Consider the following 14,765-nt stretch of genomic DNA (forward strand, 5'->3'; position numbering starts at 1 on the left):
AACTGACCATAAATCGAATCTTTTGTTCAACAATATTATATATAATTCAAGAATAACCTTGTTTATACGAAGTTGTTTCTTACAAATTTACAATCACACTTTCCTACGATAAGACCTTTGATTTGATTGTACATGACTAGTCCAATTTCCGCGAAACATCTCCTTACGTGGATTATTCTGGTACATGGATTTTTTTCACAGTTCTTTTAGACATTTCATAGAACACATTTGTGTGCTTCACTCAGATCACTGTTAACTAAACAACAAATTCCAAAACCAATTAGCTACCCACAAAAGCATTTGCGAACTAATCCAACTTGAAACAGATGAACGACGGCTAAACACCAAACACGCGTTGCTTTGTATAACCATTAAAAGAGTGTGAACAAAAGAAAAGTCAAAAAAGTAATATTTGTTTACTAATACTATAAAATGTAAAGAAACAAGTGTACTCTCGACAATGATAAACAACGACCCCATTTGAAATCGCACTAATGCAAGTAGTCCTCTCACTTTCAATCGTTTCCTCCAAATTTCACAGAAAAGTCAAGATTGGTGGTTTATTCTGAATTTCTGATTGGTGGGCTGTTCAATGAATCCACCAAACATATTATTAGTATTATTATTATTACTCCCACCAGAAAACAAATCTTCCTTGAAAGAAAAACAAAAAAACACTTACATCAATTTCTCTAACCTAGTCACAAAGAGAAAAAGACTAGTAGTAGTTTACTATTTTTACCTCTCTTGTAGGAAAAACAGAGGAATCACTCTGTTTCAGAGAGTTATGGTGGTTTCAGTGAGCATACGTCGTCGTTTAGTTCTTCTTCTACTTGCATTCACTTGCTTCTCTCTCAGACTCTGTTTTGGCCAGGACAGGATCACGTTCTCAACTCCGATCAAAGATTCAGCGGCAGAGACCCTTCTGTGCAAAAGTAGTATTTTCAGGTTTGGTTTCTTCACTCCTGTTAATTCCACTACTCGGTTACGTTATGTTGGGATTTGGTACGACAAGATTCCACTTCAAACTGTGGTTTGGGTTGCTAATAAAGACACACCCATCAACGACACTTCCGGTGTTATCTCGATCTATAAAGATGGGAATCTTGCGGTCACCGATGGTAGGAACCGCCTTCTATGGTCGACGAATGTTACGGTACAAGTGGCTCCAAATGCTACTTGGGTTCAGCTAATGGATTCTGGGAATCTTATGTTACAAGATAACAGAAACAATGGCGAGACACTGTGGGAGAGTTTCAAGCATCCTTATGATTCTTTCATGCCAAGAATGACTCTTGGAACCAACGGTATAACTGGAGAGAATCTGAAGCTTACTTCTTGGAGAAGCCATGATGATCCTTCAACAGGGAACTACACAGCTGGTATAGCTCCTTTCACGTTCCCTGAGCTTCTAGTCTGGAAGAACAATGATATATCGTGGCGTAGCGGACCGTGGAACGGTCAGGTTTTCATCGGTTTACCGAATATGGATTCGCTTCTGTTTCTTGATGGGTTTAATCTCAACAGTGATAACCAAGGCACCATTTCAATGTCTTATGCTAATGACTCGTTTATGTATCACTTTAACTTGGATCCTGACGGAGCTATATATCAGAAAGATTGGAGTACTTCTATGAGAACTTGGAGGATCGGTGTAAAGTTTCCATTCACAGACTGTGATGCATATGGTAGATGTGGTCCATACGGGACCTGCGATACCAGGGAAAACCCGCCTTGTAAATGCGTTAAAGGGTTTGTACCAAAGAACAGCACAGAGTGGAATGGAGGGAAGTGGAGTAATGGATGTGTGAGAAAAGCTCCATTGCTGTGTGAAAGACAGAGAAATGTTAGTAATGGTGGTGGTGGTGGAGGGAAGGCAGATGCGTTTTTTAAGCTGCAGAAGATGAAAGTGCCAGTCAATGCGGAACGGTCTCAAGCTAATGAACAAGTTTGTCCTAAAGTATGTTTAGATAACTGTTCTTGCACGGCTTATGCTTATGATAGAGGAATCGGATGCATGCTTTGGAGTGGTAACTTAGTTGATATGCAATCATTTTTGGGAAGTGGCATTGATCTTTATATTCGAGTTGCACATTCAGAACTTAGTAAGTGAAATATCTCTAGTGGTACGGTTCTCACTTTTTTTGTTCTCTTCAATTTGACTTCACTGACTTATATTTTCTCACCAATTCTTATAGAAACACATAGCAATCTAGCAATTATGATCGCAGCACCTGTGATAGGCGTTACGCTTATCGCTGCAGTCTGCATTCTTTTAGCATGCAGGAAATTCAAAAAGCGTCCAGGTTAGAGTTTTGTATACTTATACATGTTGGCTTCAGATTGTTTCTTTTATCACAACTTGTTTGAGACATTGATCATTTTCCTTAGCAGAGCCAGTGAAAGATAGAAGTGCAGAGATATTGTTTAAAAGAATGGAAGCACTTACAAGTGATAATGAGTCTGCTTCTAACCAAATCAAGCTTAAAGAGCTTCCACTATTTGATTTTCAAGTGTTAGCAACATCCACGGATAACTTCTCTTTAAGAAACAAGCTCGGTCAAGGAGGGTTTGGTCCTGTTTACAAGGTAAAAGCATTATACAAGAATCATTCTGTAAATGAAATATTTGTATGTATATAAATAATCTCAGCTTAAGTGATTGGTTTATGTTTTTTCTTCAGGGAAAATTACCAGAAGGGCAAGAAATTGCAGTGAAGAGGCTCTCAAGGAAATCAGGACAAGGACTAGAGGAACTCATGAACGAAGTTGTTGTGATATCAAAGTTGCAACATCGGAATCTAGTGAAATTACTTGGATGTTGCATTGAAGGTGAAGAAAGAATGTTAGTCTATGAATACATGCCAAAGAAAAGCTTGGATGCATATCTATTTGGTAAAACCTTATATCACCACTGTTTTTAACTCTGTTATATACCATTTAGGCTTTGGATACTAATGATTTTGCTACCTTTTCTCAGACCCATTGAAGCAAACGATTCTTGATTGGAAGACTAGATTCAACATAATGGAAGGAATCTGCAGAGGTCTTTTGTACCTTCACAGAGATTCAAGACTAAAGATCATACACAGAGATCTAAAAGCTAGCAACATTTTGTTAGATGAGAATCTAAACCCGAAGATATCTGATTTCGGACTTGCAAGAATCTTCCGAGCGAATGAAGATGAAGCTAACACAAGAAGGGTTGTTGGAACATAGTAAGAATCCATTCCTAAATACAAAACATACATTTTGGTATGCGGTTTTATTGAAAAATTTGTTTTTTTGCAGTGGCTATATGTCACCGGAATATGCAATGGAAGGTTTCTTTTCAGAAAAATCAGACGTTTTCAGCTTAGGGGTTATATTTCTAGAGATCATTAGTGGGAGAAGAAACTCTAGTTCTCACAAGGAAGAGAGTAATCTGAACCTTTTGGCTTATGTAAGTGTACAAAGCAGTGTTTTGTAACTTATGGCTAATTAAGCTTTTGAAACTTACGTAGAAACTTGGTTTTTACAGGCATGGAAGCTGTGGAATGACGGTGAAGGTGCCTCTCTAGCAGATCCAGCTGTATTTGATAAGTGTTTTGAGAAAGAGATAGAGAAATGTGTTCATATTGGACTGTTATGTGTGCAAGAAGTTGCAAATGATAGACCGAATGTTTCAAATGTGATTTGGATGCTAACTACCGAGAGCACGAACCTCGCTGGGCCGAAGCAGCCTGCGTTTATAGCAAGAAGAGGAGCTTCTGAAGCTGAATCTTCTGACCAGAGTAGTCAAAAGGTATCTATCAATGATGTGAGCCTCACAGCTGTAACAGGGCGTTAAGCTCACCAAGCCAATTTCAGTCTGTTTATATACATAAATATGTAATATATACGTTTTAAGTGACTCATATCTTTACAAGTTTTGTTATTCTGCGTTTGTTTAATGGTTAGATTAATGAATAAGAAATGTAATTCAGAGATTCTTCTTTTATTCAACTGAGATTTGTTGAAACTTGACCTATTCTTAGATATGATCAGATCTGTAGAATTAACTAACCTGGATTAAGAAACTGAACCTGAAGGAAAAAGGAGAAGAACAAAAATCACCCATGTTCTTGAGAAGCCACAGTAGGTTTGTCTTGAGAGAAGAAACGAAAACACTATTATTGGTATTGTCTTTTGGGTTGGTTTGCTATAGTACATAGAAACAAACGTGAATAGTGGATAAGTTTTGACTTTTCATGGATTCATTAACTACACAACAACCTTGACTTTGTCTGCACAAAATTATTCTAGAGCTGCCAAGAAATTTCATATTTGTGTTTTGCTTTTTAGCAATGGTTTTATCATTAGTTAGATTTTTTTGAAATCAGTACTTATTCCTGTAACTTAGCCTATATAGTTTTCTATTTTTATACAAAAAGAAGTAAAACATTTGAGTGTTGTTTTAAATTTTAACGACCTTGGATATCGGAGAAGGTAACATCATTAACAGAAATACCAGTTTTCTCCTTGAGCAAAGCACCATTTTCCCCGCCTCTTCGCCTCGCGGAAGTAAAAGCTGGATGCTTCGGATTTGGAAGATCAATGGCGCTTTGACCCAACATGGTGAGAACAGAGGACATGTCTACTCTATCCGAAGCGATTTCTTGCACACAAAGCAACCCAATTTGTATGCACTTTATCATTTCGCTCTCATTATAAGTCTCTTGATTCATTAACTTGTCTATGATCTCTGTTGCTTCACCGCTTTCCCATAGATCCCAAATCTACAACGACGAAGAAACATACATTTGCTTATGTTCTGTTTTTTTCTTCTGTTTTTGTGAAGAAAATGCAGTGTTTTTGTTTACTTACATGTCCGACTAGGTTTGATGATTCCTCGTGGAAAGCACTGTTCTTCTTTCCTGTTATGATCTCTAACATTAATACTCCAAAGCTGTATACGTCGGATTTAACAGAGAACTGGCCCTCCATTGCGTACTCCGGCGACATATATCCGCTGTGCAATAAGACATGAAACAACTTAAGGTTGAAAGATCTTGGACAGTTTTGTGGTGATTAGGAAAGACTAACTCACAATGTTCCAACGACCCGACTTGTGCATCCTTCGATTTGGTTCCCCCCGAAGATTCTAGCCATGCCAAAATCCGAGATCTTAGGGATCATTTCGCTGTCAAGAAGTATATTGCTGGCCTTTAGATCTCTGTGGATGATCCGCAGTCTTGAATCTTGATGAAGATACAAGATCCCACGAGCAATCCCGCGAATTATCTGCATTCGTTTTGGCCAGTCCAACTCCGCTCTCTTCTCTTCATCTAGCATGAGGATAACAAGAAAGAAACAAGAAGGTTCAGAGTCTAGAAATGAAAAATTTGAATCTGAGTTAGAAATGGTGAACGTACGGAATATGAAATAGTCTAGGCTCTTGTTTGGTAAATACTCGTAAATCAACATCTTCTCTTCCAATTCAACGCAACATCCTAAGATCCTCACGAGATTTCGATGCTGCAACTTCGATATCAACTTGACCTCGTTCTTGAACTCTTCCATTCCTTGGCCCGAGTTTCTCGACAACCTCTTCACCGCTATCTCCATACCGTTCTGTAACACGCCCTGTATAGAAAACAAAAGAAACATTCCTTAATCTTAATAGATTTATTTTTTGGAGGAGTATTGATGAAGATGGGTTTTGCCTCTTCCTTACCTTATAAACAGGTCCAAAACCACCTGCTCCAAGCTTGTTTTGGGAAGAGAAGTTATCCGTTGCTGCAGCTATTGTGTTAAGATCAAAGAGAGGTAACTCCCGGTGTCTCGCCTTGTCCTGTTCAAAGCTGAATGATTCTTCAAAATCAAAAGGTACCGGAGTGAACGTTGCTGAAGAGCTTCTATGCCTGTTATACTCTGCACTTAAGCATGTTTTCGGTAGTTAGCTGTGAGCTAAGGAAAAAACATATGAGGTTTAAAAGCTACATCACTCGAACTTTACTTACTTCGTCGCTCCCTTATGAAACAGAACAAAATGACCATTAGTAACATTACGGCTGCAATCAAACTGATAAGAATCAGAAGGACTCTCCTCTTCCCTGATAAGCCATTTCTGTTCCACAGCGCTGAAACAAGCAAGAACATAAATGACATGTTTCTTTTTTTCTCGTTGTTAAAATAGAATGATTGTTTTATAATAACCAAGAAGAACTTGAAGAATAGATTTATATATGTACCTAACTCTTCTTTGTCTACACGTATGTAGAGATCTTGTCCGGAGTTCAAGTATGTCCTTGTATCCAACATACCGCCGTGCCATGTCAAGCATCCTATTGCTCCTCTTTTACTTTCGTGGTAAGCGCTTGCGTAAGCAACACAAGAACAGTTCTTCAAGCACCTCTGTTTGCAATCCTTCAATGTTATGTTCATATCTACACTTGCATCTGATGTGTCGGGAATCTTCATGCGCTTTAGCTTCACAAACCCGTCCTTCTCACTGCATATTGAAGTTCTGTTTTTCTTCTTACACCCACCAGAAGAGTCCCTCAAGAACCAATGCCTTGGAATGATGGGCTCAAAACCAGGTAGGCATATGCACTCGAACATTTTTGAGCGAATGGGATCGCAGTAACCGTTAGGGCCACAATGGGCGTAGTTGTCGCACTGCTCTTTAGGAACTGACCAGAAATCGTTCCATCTCTTGTCCCTCGCAATCCATGTGAACCGGTGCATGGTTCCTGTCTCGTTCACCATGGTTCTTGTTATGACTGAAGCATCTGTCACACCATAGGTGAAGGATACTTCGTCCTCATTATTCACAAAAGAGTTATTGAAGATATAACCTATTGGCATTTCAGGCACACCGCTCCACCTGTGCCCGGTCCATGACCCCATACGCCACCAAGGGATAACACCTTTGTACAGGATCAGCTGTGGAAACCCTCTACGTTCCATCCTCAAAGTTAAGTCTCCAGAACCAGGGTCCTCATGAGATCTCCATGATGTCAGAAAGCGATCCAAACCGTCTTTTCGTGTGAAACCTAATCTCATAAACGGAAGAAACGTGTCTGTAGGGTAATAAAAGCTCTCCCAGAAACTTCTCCCTGAGACTGGATCAAGCAGAACAAGGTTCCCTAAATCAGAGAGTCTAGCAACTAAAGTTGTTTCCAATATACTATCTGAGACTTCAGTTGACCAGATAGGCTCTGTTTCATTGTCGGATGCATACACACAGAGATTGCCTCTGCTGCTGAACTTTACCAGACCGGATGTGTCATTAATAGGATGGTCTCTGTTTGCAACCCATACAACAGTCTGTTGAGAAATTTGAGCATACCAAATCCCAACATACCGGAGCTTTGAATCCCCAAGACTGAAGAATCCAAATGCGAATTTCTTACCTACAGAGAGTATGACATCACCATCTACCAAGGACTGTCTTCTCATGATCATATCAACGGAGATACAAGATTGGATGAGGAAAAAAAAGAAGATAACGAATAAAATCTTCATTTCTGTGTTTGTTTTCTGAGCAAAGGAGTTACTGAAATGTATAAATGCTGTGCAAGTATTAAAAGCCAAGTGGATCAGACATGAACTGTAAAGTTCTTCTTCTGTCTTTTTTGAACATTGATCAGTCACGCCCCAGTTCTGGATATTTCTCAAAGGTTGGACTTTCAACTGATTCATGTGACTTAAAAAGTGAGAAAGTAACTGAAAGAACACCACAAATAATCACTAGTTACGTACTAAAATTGGAGAGTTTTTGTTGGGATTGCGAAAGAAGACTAACTCATTAATATGTGTTTTGAGTAACTCCTATGATTACAGATTACATAAATGTGTGTGTTCAATGATTGGATTAAAAAGCAGCAAATGTATTCCAAATAAATTTTCTCAGATGCTCTGTTTACAATACACATGTTCTATATATTTATGCGACCTCATACAATAACCTTACCAGATTCTAAATTTATAACTTCTTATCCTATAAATTACTCTTGCATATACAGATATATAACTATATATTCTGTCAAAGCTAAGGTATGTTTATCTCACTTACAGAGCTAACGTCCTGTTATTTCTGTGAGGCTCACATTGTTGATCGATGCTCTTGGGTGGCTTTGTCCCGAAGATTCAACTTCTTTAGTGCCCCTTCTAGCAATAAACGCGGGTTGCTTTGGCTGTGGAAGGTTTGAGTTCTCACTACTTAGCATCCAAATCACCGTTGAAACGCTCGGTCTATCATTTGCGTGATCTTGTACACATAACAGTCCAATGTGCACGCATCTGCGTATTTCATTTTCAAAACACTTTTCAAGGATGGCCGGATCCACGAGAGTGGTAATCTCCCCATCGTTCCATAGTTTCCATGCCTAGTAAAAAGAGAGAGAAAAAAGTTTGAAGAATGTTATATAATAGCTTTACAAGCTTAGCAAAGGCCATGATTTCTAATGAAGTGGACTTACATAAGCTGAAAGATTTAGATTCTGCTCATCATTGTAGAAGCTTGAGTTTCTTCTCCCACTTACAATCTCTAAGAGTATGACCCCTAAGCTGAAAACGTCAGATTTCTCTGAGAACAATCCTCCCAATGCGTATTCGGGTGCCATATAACCACTGTGAGTTTATGCTTTTGTCAGTTATATCAATAAACATAAAACAAAAGTTCAACGGAATTTGTGTACTAGTTAGTTAGGGTGGGGACTCACTATGTTCCAACCACTCTAAGGGTGCTTGCTTCATCCTCATTCCCCCGGAAAATCCTGGCAAGCCCAAAATCAGATATCTTCGGGTTGAGATTCTCATCTAACAAGATATTGCTGCCTTTTAGATCTCTGTGTATGATCCTTAGTCTTGAATCTCTGTGAAGGTACATAAGACCTCTGCAAATCCCATCGATTATGTTAAACCGCTTCTTCCAGTCAAGAATTCTTTGCTTCACCGGGTCTGGTTTACACAGCAAGGAGCACACAACATGAGCATTAGCCATCAAGGAAATAAAGACGGAACAGAGTTAAGCCAATGTTAAGCTACTACCAAATAGATATGCATCCAAAGAATTTCCTGGCATAAACTCATAGACCAGCATCCTTTCTTCTCCTTCAATGCAGAATCCAAGCAATCTGACGAGGTTCCGGTGTTGCAACTTAGAAATCACGACCACCTCATTCACAAATTCTTCGAGTCCTTGTCCAGACGTTTGTGATAGCCTCTTCACAGCGATCTCTTGCCCTTCTCGTAATTTCCCCTGCAAACGAAAGTCTTAACTCCAGGATCAGCTTGTTTAACCACTCGTACCAATGAAGCAGAGAATTGTTTACAAACCTTGTAAACAGAACCAAAGCCTCCTTCCCCGAGCTTGTTTGTGATAGCGAAATTGTCAGTTGCTGCAGCTAATATTTGATACTCGAACAATGGTAGCTCTTTAAGCTTTTTTTGATTCACACGTATTGCTCCAGGCTCATTATTATTTAAAGCTTCCATCCTCTCAAATAGTAACCTTGTGTTTCTGTTTTTCTCTGTTGAATTAATTGAAAAGCAATACAACAATAAGTAAACTTTTCTTCCAATCTCAAATATTTATAGAGACATAATTAACTATAACTCTGACCTCTGCGCTTAACCAACTTCCGCAGTGCCAACAGAACAATCACCGCGACAAAAACTGTGCACCCTACCAACGTGATTGCGATCACAAGTGATCGATTGCTTGAGGATTCTACGAAAGATTTGGTGAGAAATCTACCTGAACTATTATACTGTAGTTTTATGGAAATGGGGATACTGATACTTACTGAGCTCTGAACCTGCCAGACGGATGTAAAGAGGAACACCAGAGCCCAAATACTGCTGCATATCGATCAAGTTTCCGCTCCAAAGAAGACAGCCCATCCCTTGGCCGTAAGTGTAAGCCGTACAAGAACAGTTTTTCAGACAGCTTTCAGGACAGTCTTGTTCGCTGACTTTATATCGCTGTGGATTGTTGGGAACCTTCATCTTTATCAATCTCAAAAACCCATCACCCTCTCTACTTCCATTATTGTCTCGTCTCTCGCACTGCAACGGCTTCTTTCTTACGCATCCCCGAGTCCAGTTTCCTCTGTTCCACTCCGCATGACTACGCGGCTCAAACCCTCTAATGCACTTGCAAGGTGGATCTAACCGGGATTGACAACTGGCGAATTGGCCACATTTACCATATATATCACAATTTGATGGAAACAGTATCCCGGTCCTCCATTCTTGCTTACCCTCGTTCCAGTATTTCTCCACCACATACCCATCGGAGTCCAAGAAAAAATGGAACAGCGCGTCATGATTGGTATATGACATGGAGACGGATCCTTGGTTGTTATTATCAAGGGTAAACTCGTAAAGATTGACGCCGAAATTCATTTCTGGTAGTCCAATAAAGTACTGACCATTCCACGGGCCGCTACGCCACACCATAAAATCATCTTTCCAGATGGCAAGCTCCGGAAATGGTAAAGGTATCACACCAGCAGAGTAGCGACCAGGCGAAGGATCAAAACGGTTTTTCCAAGATCCAAGCTTAAGGCTCCTCCCTGTTCTTGAATCAGTAGAAACTATCATTGTTGGCAAGAATGTATTTTGAGGATGCTGGAAACTCTCCCACAGAATCTTATCTCCACTGTTTGAAATTCCTTGCAGTACAAGGTTCCCTGTATTCAGAAGCCTTGCATATGTGGTGTTAGCAGCTACTGGTTGTGAGAAATATGTCGACCAGTGAACCCGTCCGCGACCATCCTTAATCACGAGATTCCCGTCTTTGGATATCACAATCACTCCTGAAGAGTCATTGATCGGGCTGTCTCTGTTTGCTACCCAAACCACCGCAGGCGGCGTAGAAATTTTATTGAACCAAATTCCTGCGTAGCGACCCGTGGAGTTAACCGGACTGAAGAAACCAAACCTGAAGGTGCTGCGATTGGAGACGAGTGTCTCCGAGTCCTTGAGCTCGCTAGAGAACGAGAAAACATCCCCAGCAAAACATAACCTTAAAGAGCAAAAAGACAATGTAACAATAAGAAGGAAACGACCCATGTGTTCTCTCTCAGGCAATCGCTTATAGCCAATTTATTTTTCTCATAGAAACATGGAGCTTCATTTATCCGTATTTATATGTCCAAAGAGTTGAAAAAACTATTGACTACAAGTCAATTTTCAAATCCATTTTTATCGTTAGTACCGACAAGCCTCACAGTTGACTATTATTCAACTATGAACATTACTAAAGTGTAAGAGAAGATATGAATATCATTTCGAACCGTCAAAGACGTTTTTATTACCAGCTAAATTCAACTTCCAAGAGATATACAAGACCATTCAAATTCTTTTAAGTGCTTTTTCAAAGACATACAACAAAAGTCATCGAATCCACTCATCCCAAATTCCACAGATCCCAAATTCCACAGAGTTTAAAACAAAACCAAGGAAACAAGACCATACTTGCAACGAAGATCTAGAGACACCCCAAACCCCCAAAAACACAACAATGAAGCGCGCTCAAGAACACAAACCAAGGGCATAAGAACGCTTTCTTTTTCTTCTATGTCTCCTTAGGGGAGGTCTCCTTCTGCATCATGGAAGCATACGCAAGATCAGTCATCACAGATAAGTAGTGACTTAACATATCCAGACATCACTGAGACTAAAAACAAAAAAAAATTACAAACAAGCAAATCTCTTGCATTACAATAGATGCATATGTAGTTTAATTGGTCAATTACATCAAGAGATCACTGAATACAACTAAAGGCAATGGTATGGCTCAAATAATCCAAATACACATCTCAATCACCATGAACAAACCAGTAACTTAGTGAACCTTCCTATCATTCAAGCACTAGCTGAGAAATATGACCGCTAACAAATTTCCTTATACAAAACCTTAAGATTGAAGGTAGTATTAAAGGTCAAAACTTAATATGAAACTTAGTCTCAAGTAAAATGAAATTGACCTGCATTCACAAAGTCAACCTTGCTTGCTGCTGTTACTGCTTGTCGGAAGCATCATGGTACTCATCTTTCTCTCCCTCTTCCTCAGCAACCTCAGGAACTGTATGAAGTTTATCACTTTCTACCAGATTCCCAGCACCATCTTCGCTGAATCTCTCATCTTCTCCATCCTTATCATCAGGAAATCTAACAACAACCACAGGACAAGCACAATGATGAACTGAGTAATCACTGACACTCCCCAACCTCCCTTTACTGCTCCGCTTCGTAGCACCGAATCCTCTGCTACCCATAATCAAAGTGCTTAACCCTAACCTCTCAACCTCCAAACAAAGCCTCTCCTTCATATCGTGATCTTTCACGATATGGATGCTAAACGAAATATCCGCCTCAACCAAGGGCTGAGCAACGTCACTCGCTTTCTTGTTCGTGAAGATATCGAAATCGTCCTCAAGCTTCTTCTGAGACTCAACGTTCTCCGGATCCCACTGCGGCGACAAGTCAATGGCGCCCCAATCGGCGCCGTAAAGTACACTAGTAGGTTGAACGTGGAGGAGAACGACGGCGTCACCTGATCGGAGATAGTTCTGAACAGCCCACTGGACTGCGTAGGCACTCTCGTCGCTCAGATCGACGGCGATACCGATCTTACGTTGTGCTCCAGCAGTAGGTGTGCCGATTGGGAATCTGGGAGAAGACGGTTGCACGGTCATAACTGTAGGTGATTTCCGGTCGGATCTCGGAGATTTTCCCGGAGAAGACATATTTCTCAGGCGATCAAAAGAGCTTTGGGTTTGACGGTGGAGAACAGAACAAAAGAGAGACAGAGACCTTTTCTATGTCTTTTGTTAAGAGCCGTTCGTTCGATTTAGATGGGTTTTAAGATCGAACGGCTGTAAAGATGGGAATAAATCTCCGTTTAAATATCAGATAAGAAACACCTGAGTTGGTTTATAATTCACTAATTTCTTCAAGAATCAATCAAATCTAAACCAGACCCAAATTATAAATGGTTTTATTTGGTTTTTAAAATTCTAAATCCGAAAACCCACATCAGACAGAAAATCAAAATCCTAAAAATCAAACTCCCATTTCACTCTTTTCACATTATTTTAATAATTCATTGCGAAATAGTTTTAAATTATTCTAATTTGAAAATCAAAAGTTAAAATTTTTTTTTAAAGAAAATTAAGTGTTAAATTTATAGAGTAAGTGTAAATATATTGAACTTTCAACACCTCTAAACCAAAAATGATAATAAGGATGAGATGTCAGTTCAGTTACTTTTTACAAATTTAAACTCTAACACTTAAATTCCTTTGAAATAAAAATATCATATATAGATAAAAACTGTTTATTCAAATATTATTTGCAAAAAAAAATTAAAATATAAAAATCAAAAGTTGAAAACTTATTGTACTATAAAATCTTATTTAAACAGTTTATCAAAAATACTATTTACCAAAAAACTTTAAAATTTGATTTAAAATCCAAAAATAAAAACAAATAACTTAACAACAAAGAGATAAAAGCCATGACTACAATTGATACTCAGATTATCCTTTTCATATATCATAAAAAGAAAAAACATATAAATATATTTTGCTTATATTTTGCATGTTTTTTGCTTTATTAATTTACTTTTTTATAATAAAGAAGAAATTAGATGTTAGGTACCCTTAGTGGAATATAAAGATAAATATTGCAAGTGATTGTGGTTTGTAAAAATAACATTCTTGACTTGTCTAAATTTTGAAAATATAGTTAAATCAAAGAAATGTTAGGATATATATATAATATATATATAATGATGTATATATTAAAAAAAAACAAATTATTCGTGATTCAGTTAAGAGCCTAAAAAATTCAGATTTAAATATGAGGATGTTAATTGGTAAATTCTATAAGAATTATAAAAGTACAAAATTAAAGATGTCGGTTTAACCTGCTCGAGAGTGGAGGAAATCAGATTCGCTTGAGCTACTACGAGAAAAATCAAAGCCAAGAGCTGAGTTTTGTTAATCGTCATTGTTAAACTGTCTGCCAGAGGCAGCATAAAGAGTATCTTGATATGCATCGATTCTGCAACGATACACTACTGATGTATCAGCGATGATGCGGAGAGCGACGGCCTCACCCTTTTGTGGCCCAGCGGTATTCCGAATCCACAAATCCTGGACCATAAATCCTGCTCCATCAACAGCTGCATAGGAATCTTAGTATCAGTAATCTTGTGACATAATAAATTTGTAATAATTAAAAGAAAATGGTGAGTTTAATGCTAAATGATCCAACATTAATAAACAAAAGCTTCAAATTAGTGATCAGGTTATGAGAATAAGCGGAGAAAACTTTCAACAGAGGACAAAGTCATGGAGGTTCAAGAGCAGCAGAGCAGAACCCAAACGTGGAGGCGGACAGGTATGAACACATGTAATGTGGCTCAAGGCACATTATCAGAATCAAACAAACAGTGTCGGCCCAACATTAATGAGGGCCCTATGCAAAATTTAAAAAATGTGTATTTTTCACCTATGACAAAAGTTATATGTTTTTTATAAAAGGTCACCACTTGATATTTTAAGGCCTTTTACATATCCTACAAATGAAAAAGACCTTTTAAATGTAAATAAAAAAAAACTTTATACATATCCTTAAAAAAATGCCTTTTGTTTAACAGATTTTTAAATTAAAAAGGCTTTTAAAATTTTGGGTCCGAATCTTTGGCTTCACTTGCTTCCCCTGTGGGCCGGGCCTGCAAACAAACATCATGTATACTCAATTTTTTTTATTTACCAAACAGTTTAT

At 38.5% G+C, this 14,765-nt stretch overlaps 4 protein-coding genes across 10 annotated transcripts; 1 reads left to right on the forward strand and 3 right to left on the reverse strand.

The window, feature by feature from the left end:
- The first annotated feature begins 456 nt into the window (after positions 1–456).
- On the forward strand, positions 457–3,999 carry LOC104739777 (G-type lectin S-receptor-like serine/threonine-protein kinase At1g11330). Its single transcript, XM_010460230.3, has 7 exons — positions 457–2,105; positions 2,199–2,306; positions 2,395–2,588; positions 2,684–2,894; positions 2,980–3,217; positions 3,291–3,441; positions 3,520–3,999. Exons 1-7 carry the CDS (start codon positions 593–595, stop codon positions 3,826–3,828), a joined length of 2,724 nt encoding a protein of 907 aa, XP_010458532.1. The 5' UTR covers positions 457–592; the 3' UTR covers positions 3,829–3,999.
- Positions 560–7,625, reverse strand: LOC104739776 (G-type lectin S-receptor-like serine/threonine-protein kinase RKS1). 6 transcript variants are annotated; one of them, XM_087484085.1, is made up of 9 exons: positions 6,212–7,625; positions 5,981–6,100; positions 5,695–5,891; positions 5,393–5,603; positions 5,068–5,305; positions 4,845–4,989; positions 2,694–4,756; positions 2,450–2,577; positions 560–1,825 (listed from the first exon to the last, which is right to left on the reverse strand). In XM_087484085.1, the coding sequence occupies exons 1-7, from the start codon at positions 7,485–7,487 to the stop codon at positions 4,442–4,444; spliced, it is 2,502 nt and encodes an 833-aa protein (XP_087340211.1). In that variant the 5' UTR covers positions 7,488–7,625; the 3' UTR covers positions 560–1,825; positions 2,450–2,577; positions 2,694–4,441. The 6 variants fall into 6 exon arrangements, 5 of the variants coding, with proteins under 5 accessions (XP_087340211.1, XP_087340210.1, XP_087340212.1 ...); XM_087484084.1 differs by having other exon boundaries at positions 4,489–4,756; positions 6,212–7,518; XM_087484086.1 differs by having other exon boundaries at positions 560–2,577; positions 4,489–4,756.
- Positions 7,626–7,817: 192 nt separating this feature from the next.
- LOC104739775 (G-type lectin S-receptor-like serine/threonine-protein kinase SD1-13) lies at positions 7,818–11,043 on the reverse strand. Its single transcript, XM_010460226.3, has 7 exons — positions 9,773–11,043; positions 9,589–9,696; positions 9,303–9,496; positions 9,015–9,225; positions 8,687–8,924; positions 8,444–8,594; positions 7,818–8,350 (listed from the first exon to the last, which is right to left on the reverse strand). Exons 1-7 carry the CDS (start codon positions 11,040–11,042, stop codon positions 8,042–8,044), a joined length of 2,481 nt encoding a protein of 826 aa, XP_010458528.2. The 5' UTR covers position 11,043; the 3' UTR covers positions 7,818–8,041.
- Positions 11,044–11,255: 212 nt separating this feature from the next.
- On the reverse strand, positions 11,256–14,397 carry LOC104739774 (universal stress protein PHOS32). 2 transcript variants are annotated; one of them, XM_010460225.3, is made up of 4 exons: positions 14,253–14,397; positions 13,903–14,160; positions 11,960–12,850; positions 11,256–11,574 (listed from the first exon to the last, which is right to left on the reverse strand). In XM_010460225.3, exon 3 carries the CDS (start codon positions 12,719–12,721, stop codon positions 11,993–11,995), a length of 729 nt encoding a protein of 242 aa, XP_010458527.1. In that variant the 5' UTR covers positions 12,722–12,850; positions 13,903–14,160; positions 14,253–14,397; the 3' UTR covers positions 11,256–11,574; positions 11,960–11,992. The 2 variants fall into 2 exon arrangements, with proteins under 2 accessions (XP_010458527.1, XP_087340214.1); XM_087484088.1 differs by having other exon boundaries at positions 13,903–14,392.
- Positions 14,398–14,765: the final 368 nt, after the last annotated feature.

This window comes from Camelina sativa, chromosome 14, assembly GCF_030686135.1.
Source record: "Camelina sativa cultivar CO46 ecotype springtype chromosome 14, ASM3068613v1".
Taxonomy (NCBI): domain Eukaryota; kingdom Viridiplantae; phylum Streptophyta; class Magnoliopsida; order Brassicales; family Brassicaceae; genus Camelina; species Camelina sativa.

Bases quoted from the DNA above. Each gene is read 5' to 3' on its own strand.
- LOC104739774 (XM_010460225.3), bottom strand. From the start codon at position 12,721: ATGTCTTCTCCGGGAAAATCTCCGAGATCCGACCGGAAATCACCTACA.
- LOC104739777 (XM_010460230.3), top strand. From the start codon at position 593: ATGAATCCACCAAACATATTATTAGTATTATTATTATTACTCCCACCA. The intron at 2,106-2,198 runs GTAAGTGAAATA...CAATTCTTATAG, and splicing joins AGTTGCACATTCAGAACTTA to AAACACATAGCAATCTAGCA. The intron at 2,895-2,979 runs GTAAAACCTTAT...ACCTTTTCTCAG, and splicing joins CTTGGATGCATATCTATTTG to ACCCATTGAAGCAAACGATT.
- LOC104739776 (XM_087484083.1), bottom strand. From the start codon at position 7,487: ATGAAGATTTTATTCGTTATCTTCTTTTTTTTCCTCATCCAATCTTGT. The intron at 5,604-5,694 runs GTAAGGAAGAGG...TTTTCTATACAG, and splicing joins GTTTTGGACCTGTTTATAAG to GGCGTGTTACAGAACGGTAT. The intron at 4,757-4,844 runs GTAAGTAAACAA...TCGTCGTTGTAG, and splicing joins CATCAAACCTAGTCGGACAT to ATTTGGGATCTATGGGAAAG.
- LOC104739775 (XM_010460226.3), bottom strand. From the start codon at position 11,042: ATGGGTCGTTTCCTTCTTATTGTTACATTGTCTTTTTGCTCTTTAAGG. The intron at 9,497-9,588 runs GTCAGAGTTATA...TTAATTCAACAG, and splicing joins GAAGTTGGTTAAGCGCAGAG to AGAAAAACAGAAACACAAGG. The intron at 8,925-9,014 runs GTAGTAGCTTAA...TGTGTAAACCAG, and splicing joins TTTGGATGCATATCTATTTG to ACCCGGTGAAGCAAAGAATT.